At 52.0% G+C, this 14,165-nt stretch overlaps 1 protein-coding gene across 2 annotated transcripts in view; it reads left to right on the top strand.

Moving 5' to 3' along the window:
* BCAS4 (breast carcinoma amplified sequence 4) overlaps positions 1 to 14,165 on the top strand; it is a 61,662-nt gene that overhangs the window by 21,107 nt on the left and 26,390 nt on the right. The window contains exons 3-4 of one of the 2 annotated variants that reach the window (XM_060120522.1): positions 5,711 to 5,812; positions 12,210 to 12,344. In XM_060120522.1, the coding sequence (XP_059976505.1) occupies positions 5,711 to 5,812; positions 12,210 to 12,344 (237 nt within the window). The remainder of the gene's footprint in view (positions 1 to 5,710; positions 5,813 to 12,209; positions 12,345 to 14,165) is intronic. The other variant, XM_060120523.1, reaches the window with a different exon arrangement.

Below are 14,165 nucleotides of genomic sequence, written 5' to 3'. Positions count from 1 at the left end.
AGGAAGTTCACACCTAGGCAAAAGCAGTCCATGTGACGGAAGTCAGATAGAGGTTAGCCTTGGGAGGGTGGTCATGACTGGGAGGACGCCAGAAGGAGCTTTATGGGGTGAGGGGATGTTCCATGCATTGGTCTGGGTGGTGGTTCCACAGATGTAAACACACATACCGACTCATCGAGCTGTCCGCTAAGGCCTGGGCTCTTCACTGTATGTCATTTACACTCAGTCAAAAATAATTGCTTGGGCCTCCCTGGTGGCGCAAGTGGTTGAGAGTCCGCCTGCCGATGCAGGGGATACGGGTTCGTGCCCCGGTCTGGGAGGATCCCATATGCCGCGGAGCGGCTGGGCCCGTGAGCCATGGCCGCTGAGCCTGCGCATCCGGAGCCTGCGCGTCCGGAGCCTGTGCTCCGCAACGGGGGAGGCCACAACAGTGAGAGGCCCGCATACCGCAAAAAAAATAAAAATAAAAAATAATTGCTTAGCATGGTGCCTGCTCTGTATTAAGTGACCCATAAATAGTAGCTACTGAGGTCATCATCATCATCAATATTAAAGCACCAGAGGGCCACGACACAGATGAGTTTACCCGCAGAAACTGGATTTGTGAGGCCTTTCAGCTCAGTGCCCTTGGGGGTTTGGGCAGCTTGTCTGGGCCCTCAGAAACCCTAGTAGCCTTGGGCCCACCTTCTGGCAGGGAGCGGACTCTCCCATCTCTCACATAAATGGAGAAAATTTCCTGTTGGCCTCAGCCCAGCAGTTGCATTTGGCATTTGTGTGCGTTCTTAGGTCAAGTGCATCTGGCTCTTCTTCCTGGGCCTTGCATCATCCTGGATAGCCATGTTTGCTCTGTGATGACCCCCTGCATCCGCTACCCAGACTTCTGGGCTCCGGAGACCAGCTCCGGGAAGCTGGGAGGACAGGCTGGGGAAGGGTCTGCCAGGCCCCCCGGCCCATAGACCTGGCTGGAGTTTCATCCCATTAGAGGCTCAAAAGGCACTGATTCTTCCCTGACATCTTTGTTCTTCTGAGAAGTATGCATAAGCGTGAACTCACATGCCTGTGATGTGATGATGTGAGGTGGGTTGGGTGTGAGAAGAGAAATGTGTCCCTGTCCTTCCACTCGCCTATAAGGTGAACAGGGCATGAGGTGGCCACGGACGCCACGCTGGGGAGACTGTAGGTAGTGGCGGAGACTATGGTGAACCAAAGCGGGCTATTGTCACCCAGCGCCAGCTGATTGTTGCCAGGTGGAACATGGGCTCAGTGTGGCCGGGTTTTCTCATTTCTCACAAGAAGCCAGAAATCTGGGTTTCTAAGGGAAATATCCTTAATGTTAGATCTTGGCACCTAGCTTGGTTGTACTTTTGGTTTTTCAGGCTGGCTACGCGTGAGCCTGATAGAACACGTCTGCAGACCTCTGGTATTAGGAGGTGGCCTCAGACCCGCCTGGATTAGCATCCTCCATCTCCCACTTTATAGGTTTGCAACCTTGCCCAACTCATTTAGTTTTTCTCAGTTTCATCACCTATAAAACAAGGTTGAAGAGAAAGCAATTCCTGTACCACAGGGTCTGTTCCCAGCACGTGATGAATGCTCCTGGGTGTTGGTATACCCTGCCCCTCCTCACCCAGCCCATGTTAAATACCCTGGTTTTTGTCTCTCGGTTCCCAGCTCTTGGGGGAGCCAAGAGGAAGGTTTGGGGGTGTTTCAGACTCCAAGTACTACCCTCTACTTTCCCCCCAAGGACCTGCAGTCTGCCTTCTGGGCAGGCGTAGAGAGTTCCCTCTGCCCTCAGTCTCAGCCAGTGGAGAAGCCTCTGCAGAGAGGGGCCTTCCGCTCGGCCCGCAGACCCTCTGGCCCTCCAGTTCCTGAGGATCTGAAGGGAGGCGGGGAGAGTTCCAGAATCTCATCTCCGCCACGTTCCCTTCACCCCCGTGGGTCGCTAAGACCAGTCCCTCCTGATTCTCACTTGTTCTCCCCTGCTTGTTCCTTTAGAAATTAACAGAAAGAAAAGATCTGCCTTTGATTCCCTGTGCTCTGACCTTGTCATGAGTTTCTGTTCTTCATCGCATCATGGCAATTTCTCCCGAGTTTAGCCTTGTTGAGGGATGGGCTTCTCTCTGGAAGTTTGGCCTGGGGGAAATAAGGGAGGATATTGAGCCCTTTTCCCTATCCCAGCTAACAAATGCAGGCGCCTGCAGGAGCCAGGCAGGATATGGAGGGAGTCAGGGGCTTGGGGTGAGCCGCTAGGGATGGGTGGCCACTGCAGAAGCTGGGAGCGCGCGTGCCATTGGGAGGGGGCAGTTGCTGCTCAGCCCAGCCTGCGGTGCCTGGGGAGACGTGGGCCCAGTGTTGCCAAAGCTGCTGACTTTTAAGAGAAGTGATAAATCCGCACTTAATCTGTTGAATATTTTAAAGCCATATCTATGTATTTTATTTTGGAATAGTTTTAGATTTACAGAAAAATTGCAAAGAGTTCCCACGCACCCCTCATCTAGTTTCCCCCACTGTTAGCCTCACCTCGGTACCTTTGTCAAAACCAAGGAACCAACACAGATCCTTGGCTACTCACTGAACTCCACACTTGGTTGTGATTCCCCAGCTTCCCGTTAATGTCCTCCTTCTGTTCCAGGATCCATCGAAGACACCACGTTGCCTTAAATTGTCAGGTCTCCTTAGGCCCCTTTAGTCTGTGACAATTTCATTCTTTCCTGACTTTCCATGCCTTTGGCAGCTGTGAGGGGTATTTGGTATTTTGTAGAAGGTCCCTCAATTTGGGTTTGTCTGATGTTTTTCTTGTGCTTAGACGGCGTTGTGAGTTTCTGGAGAGAATCCCCAGAGCTGAGGTGCCTTCTCATCACATCACATCAGGGGCACGTGACACCCACACGGCATCACTGGGCTGGTGGCCTGGCTCCGCAGTAGCATCACCATATCCCCCTTTCCGCGACCCGTTCAGTGACTTGTTCCTATCACATTCGTGTGTATTTATCTTATAGTTGGGGATATCGTCCAATGTTACATTATTGTGTTGCTCAAATTGTCCCAGTTTGGGCCATTTGGCTCTTGCAGGTTGGCTCTTGTGTCCCTTCGACCTGCCTCATCCTTCACTTTTTTTTTTTTTTTTTAACACTTTCTTACTTTCTGGCACTATGAAATGCTCCAGGCTTTTATATGTTCCCTGCCCCAACCCTAGAATCAGCCATTTCTCCTCGGAGCCCCACTTGAGTTTTAAAGTTGGAAATTAAGTCAAATTTAAAAACGAAAACACTTTGTGGGCCAAATGAGCCACATATGTGGGCCACATGCAGACATGGATGATCTTGTATAATCCCTAAAGCATTCTTTCGAGAGAAGCACTAGTCTGATCCCCACTTTACAGATGAGGAAGTCGAGGCACAGAGTGGTCAGGGCACAGACTGAGGCCAGGCAGCCTGGTGCCAGATGCCACCCTCTCAGGGCTGCTTTTTGGCCCCAAGGGGTCAGGGCATGGGAAAGGAGTGTGCCTCAGGACAGTGGGCTTGGAGCCAGGTGCCCAGGGAGATGGCAGTGCCCTGACCAGAGGAGGGGGACCAGGAAGGAAGGGTTTGGTTTTAGACATGCAGGTGATGGAATGGCTACCCAGGGCAAGGAGGGAAGTGTCATCCGGAACAGTGATGGGAGCGGAATGGCAGGAGAACCAGAGGTCTCATATACTTAGGCAGAAAGAGGAGGGAAAATGGGTACGGTTTTCAAAAACATTTTTTTTTTTTTTCTTTTGCAGTACGCGGGCCTCTCACTGTTGTGGCCTCTCCCATTGCGGAGCACAGGCTCCGGACGCGCAGGCTCAGCAGCCATGGCTCACGGGCCCAGCCGCTCCGCGGCATGTGGGATCTTCCCGGACCGGGGCACGAACCCATGTCCCCTGCATCAGCAGGTGGACTCTCAACCACTGCGCCACCAGAGAAGCCCCAAAAACATTTTTAAAATTAAACTTTTTTGCTGAGTTGTCACCTGGTATTAGTTAGCTATTGCTGCATAACAAATTACCCCCCCATACTTAGTGACTTAAGCAATGATCTTTATTATGTGCTAGTGTCTGTGGGTCAAGACTCTGGTACAGCCTAGCTGGGTCCTGTAGGTCAGGGTCTCTCACAGGCTGCCATCAAGATGTTGGCCAGGACTGTTGTCATCTCAGGGCTCGCCTGCGGCAGCATTGCCTCCAGGCAAAGTCAGTGTTTCTGGGCAGGATCCAGTTCCTCATGATCATCGAACTGAGGCCCTCAGTTCCTCACTGGCCATTGGCCAGAGGCAGGCTTCTCCATCACGGCAACTTGCTTCATCACAGCTGGCAGGAGAGGGCAAGTGAGAAAGAAGAGGGGGTGGGGGGAGGCATACATGAACCAGGCAGTGGCCAGCAAGATGGAGTGACAGTCTTCTAGTCTCAGGAGGGCCATGTCTCATGTTAGCTGACTCCTCTTCATTAGAAGCCAGTCTCTAGGTCCAGGCAGTGGTCTTGGGGAGGGGATCACACAAGGACGTGAACACCAGGAGGGGGGGCTTGTTGAGGACCATGTCAGAAGCTGCCCGCACACACCATGCCAAACAGTCTGCTAAACGTTCTATCCTCACTGCATTCCAAGGAAGCAAGGACTGTCTTGACTGCTTCCCTGTCCAGACAAGCAAAGGAGGGCTCAGAGAGGTGCAGTGACTTGCCCGAAGTCACACAGCTCATGGTGGGTAGAGCTAAATTCAAACTCCAGTCTGAGTCCTAGTAGCCCACTGGTGTTCCTCTGACTGTCCCCAGACCGCCACTCCAGCACAGCCTTGGAGCTTGGCTGAAAACAGATTGCCCGCCAACCCCATGCAAGCTGGACCAGACTTGGAGGAGCCTGCAAATCAGTATTAACAGGCTTCCCTCCAGGGGATCCACATGCTCCCTAGAATCTGAGAGTGGTATGTATTCTGCCGCTCTGTGTGGTCAGGATATGGTAACTTGGAAATGGAATCTCTCTCTCTCATACACACACACACACACACACACACACACACACACACACACACGCACACACACACACACACACATATACACTTAAGGGTTAGGCTTGGTCCTTTTGGCTCTGAAGGAAAATGGAGGCTTAAGTGTCCGATCTCAGTGATCAAGGGAAAGATGTGGCTTCCCAAAGTTCTCAGTCACTTTTGGGGTCCTTCCAAGCAGAAGAATCTTGAAATTAAATGAGATGCATGATGCACAGGAAATGCTTAGCACAGTGGCTACGTGTGGGAAGCACCATGATGATGAGACTCATTATTAATTTTAATGATTATTATTAACTCTTCTCATTGATATTATTAGTTCCAGTGTAACAAAAACTTGATTTACCTCGACTTCAGTTTAGAGAAGAGATTTTGATTCTTTCCATTTGGTCCAGTTCACTGGTTTACAATATAAAGGTACTTAGTTTGGAGCTGGTGGTGGTGGGTGTTTGATCAGGGGGAACAATTAATTTGCAGTTCAGTAAATAATACCTGGTTGGGTCTGGGTGCTGAGAGGCAGTGAGGTTGGTCGCCACCCAGGACTATGGGTCGTTCCTGGGCCTGTCCCTGGGCAGGATGGCATTCGGTGTCTCGGCCATCAGCGAGGTCTCTGAAGAGCCTGGCCGCCCCCAGGGCAGGCAGGAGGACGCGGGGCTGGGACAGAGAGCCTGATGAGCTGTCTTGTTCCCTGCAGATCAGGAGCGATACCTCACAGATCTTGGAGGAAAACATCCCCCTCCTTAAGGCCAAGGTGATGGAAATGCGTGCCATCTACGCCAAAGTGGACCAGCTCGAGGTGAGTCTAGGATAATGAGCTTTCTTTGTGAGCTCCACGGACTTGTTCTGGCTCTTTCGTTGTCTCTTCCAAGATGCTGATCTGGCCTTGATAGTGTCAGGCCTTAGACCCAGTGAAGTGGGGTGGTAGCCAAAAAGGGGCCTACACAGCATTTCTAAAATATGACAAATATGAATTTATATAAAGGATCCCATTTAAAAATCAGGGTACTTTATATAAAAATCTGAATTTTCAGCTGCTTTTGGAAATTCAGAAGCTTTCATAACCCTAGACCCACCTTTCTTTAAATACTTTATTCTGTTTATTTTTTATTTTATTTTTATTTTTATTTTTTCTTTTTTTTTGCGGTATGCGGGCCTCTCACTGTCGTGGCCTCTCCCGTTGCGGAGCACAGGCTCCGGATGCGCAGGCCCAGCGGCCATGGCTCACGGGCCCAGCCGCTCCGCGGCATATGGGATCCTCCCAGATCGGGGCACGAACCCGTATCCCCTGCATCGGCAGGCGGACTCTCAACCACTGCGCCACCAGGGAGGCCCTATTCTGTTTATTTTTTAAGGTATAAATACATAAAGTGCACACATAGTAAGTGTACAATTCAGTGAACTTTTACACATATAAACTCCCATGTGAAGATGAGCCAAACTGAGAAATAGAACATTTCCAACCCCTAGGCTATATTCTGGTAGAGCTGGTGGCAGCCGCCCCTCAGACAAGACATGTGTTCTGCATTTCACCACAATCCGCACCATGCCCTATTGCCTCAATGCTGACTTATTTCACCCGCCTTTTACCTGTGTGGGCACCAGGCTAAGGTGCATGGTATCTCATTTCCTCTTGGCTGCACTGCAACGTCAGCATCCTCACCGTCCCATCTCCCAGAGGAGGAACACGAGTTCTGAGAGGGTAAGCCACTTCTCCGGGGTCACACAGCTAATTCTGTGAAGCTGGGACTTCAGTTCACATCCTCTGGAGCCCAAGCTCTTACTCAAACTGGGGCCCTTGGCTTGGGTGCCTGGCTTCTTGCACAGTGAAGGACCAGGAAGCTGGAGGAGGCTGCGATTTAATAGCTGTCACCTAGACCAAGGGGATGTGTGCCCCTCTGAGCTGTGGAGGCAAGGAGCCTGGCAGTGGGCCCTAGACTTAACAGAGAATTAACATTCTTGTCAGCAGAGAATGAGGCAGGAATATAATTAAAACTTTGCCCTTGGAATAGCTGATTCATTTGAATTTTATTCCACATGTTTGAAAGAGAAAAGAAAATGTGAAGATTTGTAGCCCTGGTTCTTGCCTTGCTTGGGCTGGCCCAACTCCCAAGCCCAATTTTTTCCTTAGTATTCAGTCTGCTAGCATTTATTGAGGACCTACTATGCGCCGCTGCAGGGCTCTCACAGTGAGAAAGACAGAGTCCAAGGGTGTGTTCCAGCCAGGAGAAGCACAGCAACAAAGCATGACCATAGCATTTCCCGGGGCTGCTGTAACAAGTTACCACAAACATAGTGGCTTAAAACAGCATGAATTTAGCATCTTACAGCTCTTGAGGTCAGAAGTCCAAAATGTGTCAGCAGGAGTCAGCGGGGCTGGTTCCTTCTAGAGGCTCTGGGGGGGAGTTCACGTCCTGGCCTTTTCCAGTGTCTGGAGGCCACCTGCATCACTCAGCTCATGGCGCTGTCCTCCACCTTCAAAGCCCACAGCGTAGCATCTCCCAGGCTCCGTCCTCCTCTGTCTCTCCTGCCTCCATCTTATAAGGATGCCTGTGAGTACCCGGATAATCCAGGGCAGTCTCCCCAGTTCAAGATCCTTATTCACACCTGCCAAGTCCCTTTGGCCACAGGTTCTGGGAATGAGGATGGGATATTTTGGGGGCCCATGAATCTGCTGACCACATTCATTAAGGGTGACCTAGAGGGAGTCGAGTGCTCTGGAGGGAAGTAGCGAGCAAGGAATGGAACCTTCTGGCCCCTGGAGGGTGAGGGGAAGGAGCTGTGCTGGGTGCGTGAGGGCACAGCTCGGGCAGAGGCTCAGAGGCGGGGGACATCTGCGCTCCAGGGCAGGAAGGAGATGGGGACACTGGAAGGCTCCGGGGAGAGCCACACTACAGGGATGAGGGAGGTCATGACCTGAGCGGGGCTGGAGAAATTGCGCAGCAGGAGGCCCGTTGTCTAGGCCTCCACTCCAAGGTCAGCATGTTGGCCTTTTTCCTGAGGAATAGGAAGCCACTGAAGACACAGGATGACTCATTGGTTAGCAATCATTCCCTACTCCTGGCCCCTGGCAACCACTAATCTACTCTGAGTCTATGGATTTGCCTCTGGACATTTCATATAATATGTGGCCTATAGTGTCTGGCTTATTTTGCTTTGCATAATGCTTTCAAGGTTCATGCAGGTTGGAACATGTGTCAGAACTTCATTCCTTTTTATGAATGAATAGTATTCCATTGTAGGGATGACTATACCACATTTTGTTTATCCATTCATCAGCTGATGGGTCCTTGGGTTGTTTCTACTTTGGGGCTATTATGAATAATGCTGCTATGAACATTCATGTTCAGGTTTTTGTGTGGCTATACATTTTCATTTCTCTTGGGTAAATACCTAGGACTGGAATTGCTGGGTCATGTGGTAAGTCTTTCTAGGAACTGCCAAAACCAGTTTCCAAAGTGTTGACACCATTTTACTCTCCCACCAGCAGTTACTGTAAGCTTTAGATAAAGATTGCAAACTCAGATGCCAACAGGATCCGGGACTGTACTGGGCAGTCAGGTATTAGAAGACCAACCCCAAGCCACCCCCCCCTTACTTTCTGGGAAGAGCTGGAGCTGAGAAACAACTCTCCCCTTCAGTGGGGTGTGAATCTCTCGGCTGCCACAGTCCCCACTCTGCCCTAGAGTCTCCCCAACATTGAGGCTAAGTGGCATCTGCCTCTTGTCAACCCCCAGGACTGCTGCTTTCCTTAGACTAGAGATATTTCTCTGTAACTGGGTCTCCATTAAAAGGAAGAAAAAGTTAGTCCAAGAGGGTCATGGATTTCAAGGCAAATGGGAGAATATGTATTTCCCACTAAGCTGCATGTGACATGAGAACAATAAAACTTAGGACCCGATCAGACCCCTATCTGAGGCAGATGGATTCCAGAGCCAGACCACCTGGGCCTCAGATCTGCCCCTTGGGTAACTCACTCACCCTCTCAGCATCAGTTTCCTCCTCTGCAAATTGTGACTGTGTCATCGTGAAGGTGTTAGTCCAGCACCTGGCATCTGGTAGATGCCCGCTGAGGACAGGCTATCACTATGGCGGTGGCCATTGCCCACAGGCTGAGAGCCAGAATCTGGGATGCCTGCTCATCACTCGGCCCAGCCGACTGGGGGCTCCAGGGCCTAACATGTCAGGGGGTTCCAGGGAGCCCAAGACCACTCAGCTCTCAAATCAGTTTGACCCATGGGCCAGGAGGCTTGGGAACCATGGGGGTGACCTTTCAGGCCAGAAAAAAACTAACATTTACTGAGCACCTGCTATGAGCCAGGGACTCTTAAGTGCTTTAGTTGAAAGAACTTGCTTCACCCTCACAGCAGCCCCAGGAGGAAGGTCCCATTATTAGTCCTATTTTGTAGAGAAAGCGGCTGAGGCACAGAAAGGCAAAGTTATTTACCCAAGGTCACACAGCTAGGAAGTGGTGGAGCTGGGATTGCAAAAGTCAGTGCTGGCGTTGGCACCCTTTCTGGACTGGGCCCTGCTCTGAGTCTGGGGGCCTTTGCCACAAGGATTCCGATGCATCAGGACTCACAAATAAACTTTAAAACAATGTGACTTTCCCTGCTCTCTCGTCCCTGCCCCGCTTTCCTTCTTTCCTTCCCTCCTCCCTTCCCTCCCTTCTGATAATAAAAGTGGTTCATTTTCATTGTAGAGAACATTACATAGAAGTCACCTATAGACCCGAGGGGTGTCCCGATGAGCAGTCACCCTCCTGTCCCCTCTCCTCCCCTCTCTGTGTGGATGCGTGTCCGCGTCTTTCCAGTTTCCCCGGATCAGCTTTCCTGGCCAGGTTTCGGCCTCTCCCTGGCTGCGGCCTGGCTGGGCTGCCCTCTCTGGCAGGCACTTTGGAGGCGGTTCCAACCTCGTGAGCGCACATTCCTCAGCATCCCTCATACTCCCCACCACATCGGTATTAGCGCAGGGAGCGTAAAATTGGAATCGGCTGGAGGAGGGACTGTAGAACTTTCTTTTGTGTCTTACAACCAGATGTGCAGGCCCAGCAAGGCCAGGGGAAGCTGCCCAGCCTGTGGCTCCTTGTCTCCCCGCCCCCCAACACACACACACACACACACACTTGATGTGGCTTATTCAGAGCCAGAACCACAGGGCGGCGGCAGCACAACAGTGCCACCATCTTGTGTTCATCCAGTGTCTTTTTGCTGAGGATGCAGTCATGCATGCATGCATGCATGTATTCATTCCTGTGTGTGCATTGATTCATCCATGCATGTGTGCATTCGTGTGTGCATGCATTCATCCATGCATACATTCGTTCGTGTGTGCGCACTCATTCATTCATTCATGCTTGCATGTATTCATTCCTGTGTGTGCATTGATTCATACATGCACGTGTGCATTCATTCACGCGTGCATGCATTCATCCATCCATACATTCATTCGTGTGTGCGCACTCATTCATTCATTCATGCTTGCATGCATTCATGCCTCCACCATCCAGCTGAGCCCCTTCCAGCTGACCAGGCCCTGGTTGTGGCCTTGTGAACAACACTGACTCAGCATCTGCTCTTCCAGAACTCACATCTAGAGGGAGATGGACCGTGAACAAGCAGACAGGAAGTTCAGAGGGAGAGGAGAGCTAGGAAGACGGGGAAATGGGGGTGGCTCCGCAGTGACGTGGGGCATGTTAGATTAGGTGGCTGGGGAAGGCCTCTCTGTCGGGGGGACAGTGGATCCAGGGCCTGAGAGACAAGCAGGGTTCACCCCATCGAGAACAGAGAAGGGCTGCCGGTCTGGAGAGAGCTGGTGCAAAGGCCCTGTGGAGGGTGAGGCCTGGCGTTTTCAAGGAACAAAAGGGCAGCCTGTGTGGCTGGTGTGCGGGACACGGGGAGAGGCAGGGCTGGGTGGTGGTGGGCCTTGCTGGATGGGCTGACCGGGACTTTCCATCCAGTGAAGGGAGGCTCCTTCGTGGGGCCCAGCACTGAGAGGGTCTCCTGCCTCTTCCTGGTGCGAGAAAATCTCTTGCATTTTACCATTGGAACAGGGAGGTCCGCAGAGGGGGGCTTGTCTGAAATGGCACTGGAGCCGCCACCTTTGGCGGCCTTCCCGGGTGTATGTGCAGTGCACGCACACAGTCAAACACATGCACATGTACACACCACACACACAGACACATGCACACAACACACAACATATGGGCACACACAAAAATATACACACAACACACACAAACACATGCACACAACACACAAACATAGGTACACGGAAACACACATGCACACAACACACAGGCACACCAGAAGTCACAAATGAGTTTCACCGGGCCTGCACAGTACTTTTTTAAATTGTGAAATTATTGCTAATGTTTTTAAAAACTGGACACTTTCCATAAAATCTGAATGTCCTTTTTTTTCTTTTTAAATGATGTTATCTGATATTAATTGAGCTCTTAATATACCCTAAGCACTTAACTGCAGAACAAGGTTGGCATTATTATTATTCCCATTTTACAAATACGAAAATTGAGGATAATAGAAATGAAGTAACTTGCCGAAAGGCACACAACTAGTAAGTGATAGAACCTGGATTCTAGTCCAGAGAATCTGACCCCAGCATTCTCTTTTCTCTTCTTTTTTCTTTTGAAATTGGAGGTTCTGCACTAGAGACCCAGAGCTGAGTGACCCTTGGGGGCCGGAACCCGGCATTCCAGTTCACCCAGTCTGCACTCATCCTACTTCACCCGCTTGTCACCTGCCTGCCCCTTGGCAGCTTCTGAGTTTGAGACTCCCCCAATATCCATCAAATATTAAAGTGAGCGATTTCTAAAAAATCCATTTTTCATAAAGAAGGCTGTGCAGCCTGAGTCCCCTCTCTGCCACTTCCTTGCTGTGTGACTTTGGGCAGGTGGTCCATCCTCTCTGAGCATCAGTTTCCCTCCTCTGTAAAATAGAGGCTAAACAGAGGGTCACTGGGGGAGAAGGTGAGAGGACACGAGTGGAGGCTCAGCCAGGCCAGGACTCCAAGGGGGAGGTGTCACAGTTACTGTCAGGGTTTCTGAAGGTGCCCCCAGCTGGGCAGGTGCTGCCTGAACTCTCCCAGAGCCCATGGGGCCAGGTGAGAGGGAGGTAGCCAGGAACACACCCCAGTCTGCGCAGATGTGGCATCCCTGCTTTCCCCTCTCCCACCAGGCCTTTGTCAAGATGGTCGGGCACCACGTCTCCTTCCTGGAAGCCCACGTGCTTCAGGCCGAGCGGGACCACGGGGCCCTCTCACAGGCCCTGCGGAAGTGGCTGGGCTCCTCGGGGCTCCCCGCCTTCGGGAACGTGAGTATCCCCTACCTCCCTGCCCCCTCCCAGACCCTGGAGCAGGGAGAGGGGCTCAGGAAACAGGAGTTCAAAGGGCACGGCTGGCTTCTGCAGGCAGGAAACAGTGTCTGGCTGGCCGGTGGGGAGCTGGCCAGGTGGCTGGAGTGTTGCAGTGCCTCCCTCGTGCGCCCCTGCTTGCCCCGAGCCGCGTGCTTCGGTGCTGTGACTGGCCGCCTCCTCACCCACCAGTTAGTAAGTGCTGCTGTTTGCCAAGCACTGTGGTCCATCTGGGGTTACCATGGTGAATAGAAGCAGCCCCTGCCCTCCTGTGCCTTCCTTCCACACCTAAGGACGTGCTCATAGTGACTTCCAGAATTCAGGCAGGGTCCCCCTTCCCAAGGCACACGTCAGCCTCTAGCAGACCAGAAAGCAGGCGACAGTGAGAGGGGCAGCCAGCCCGCAGCTTGCAAAAGCCTCTCTCTCCCACGTCGCTGCTTTCCTGGGATCCTCCCTATAAGAAAGGAAGGATCATCGTGTCCCTTTTACTGATGGAAAAACTGAGGCCAGACTGATCCTGCCTTGCAGAGACCTTCAGTGTTTAAGCACCTCTGTCTTTCCGGTTTACTGATTCCCTAGTCTAGGGGACCTTGGGCAGTGTCTGGAGATGTTGCGATTGTCACAACCGGAGGCAAGTGGGTAGAAACCAGGGATGCTTTTAAACACCCTAGAGTGTACAGGACAGCCCCCCACACCAGAGGATTATCGAGCCCTGAACATCAGTAGTGCTGAGTTTGAGAAACCCGACTCTAAGCTGGATTTGATAATTTTATGTCAGGTCTGCTTTAAGCACTTTGTGTGCTGTTGTATATGGCATCTGGTCCTCATGCCAGTCTTTGGAGGAAGGTACTTTTATCATTTGCCCATTTTACAGATGAGGAGACCGAGGCTCAGGGTGGTGAAGGGACTTGTCTGAAGCCACACTGCCTCAAGTGGCAAGGCCAGGTTGGAGCCCTGGTCGACCTATCTCCAGGGTCTTGCCCTTTCCCGGAAAGGGGTCTTGCTCAGCCAGCTGCTCTGTCCTGCCCCCCAGTGGGGTCTCTCACTGTTCCTTGGGCCCTGCCTGTGGGTCCCCCTCTGCTCCCCTGTTCTCTCTGTCCCTCCTGCACGCCCCGCTTCCCTGCCTCCACTTAGTGTTCTCACAAAGGCTCATATTTCGAGCGTTTACAATGCTCCAGGCACTGCCGAGGTATTTCATGTGCGTTAATTCATTTACTTTCCCCAACCATCGTGCACGCTGGGAATGAACGTTATCCCCATTTGACTGATGGGGAAACGGAAGTAGTTGCAGTGTTGCCACTCTGGCCCCGTGTGAACTCATTCTGTTTGGCTCGGGATGCCTGCCTGGGTGTCACTCTCCGGTCCCTGCCAGGACCCACTGCTCTGTCTTGTCTTACACCTGCCTGAGGCATGTGCTGCTTACCTGCCTGCCTCCAGGTGAGGGACTTGCCCAAGGCCAGTAGCAGCTAGACAGTGGCCTCACCGATCTTATGATCTCAGAACTCCTATTGATCCTTTAGAGCCAAGTTAATACCACCTCCTCTGAGAAGCCCTCTGGGATTGCCCCCTCTCCAGCCAAATGCGGTCTCTCCTGCCTTTCAGTGAAGTCAGGAGCTGCCTCCTTGGTCCCTTGAGTTATGGTAACTGTTCCGGGGTGACGAGCCCCCCGGTCACACAGTGCTGTGCCCGCTGATGGCTTAGAAGCACCCTGGAGGAGGAAGGACAGAGGACCTTGGCTGCCCGTGGTCTGCAGCAGGAATCCTAACAGTGGCGCCTGCTGGG

This window comes from Mesoplodon densirostris, chromosome 16 (assembly GCF_025265405.1).
Source record: "Mesoplodon densirostris isolate mMesDen1 chromosome 16, mMesDen1 primary haplotype, whole genome shotgun sequence".
Lineage (NCBI taxonomy): Eukaryota > Metazoa > Chordata > Mammalia > Artiodactyla > Ziphiidae > Mesoplodon > Mesoplodon densirostris.
The sequence above is the reverse complement of the archived record's forward strand: the minus strand, read 5'-3'. Positions and strand labels throughout refer to the sequence as shown.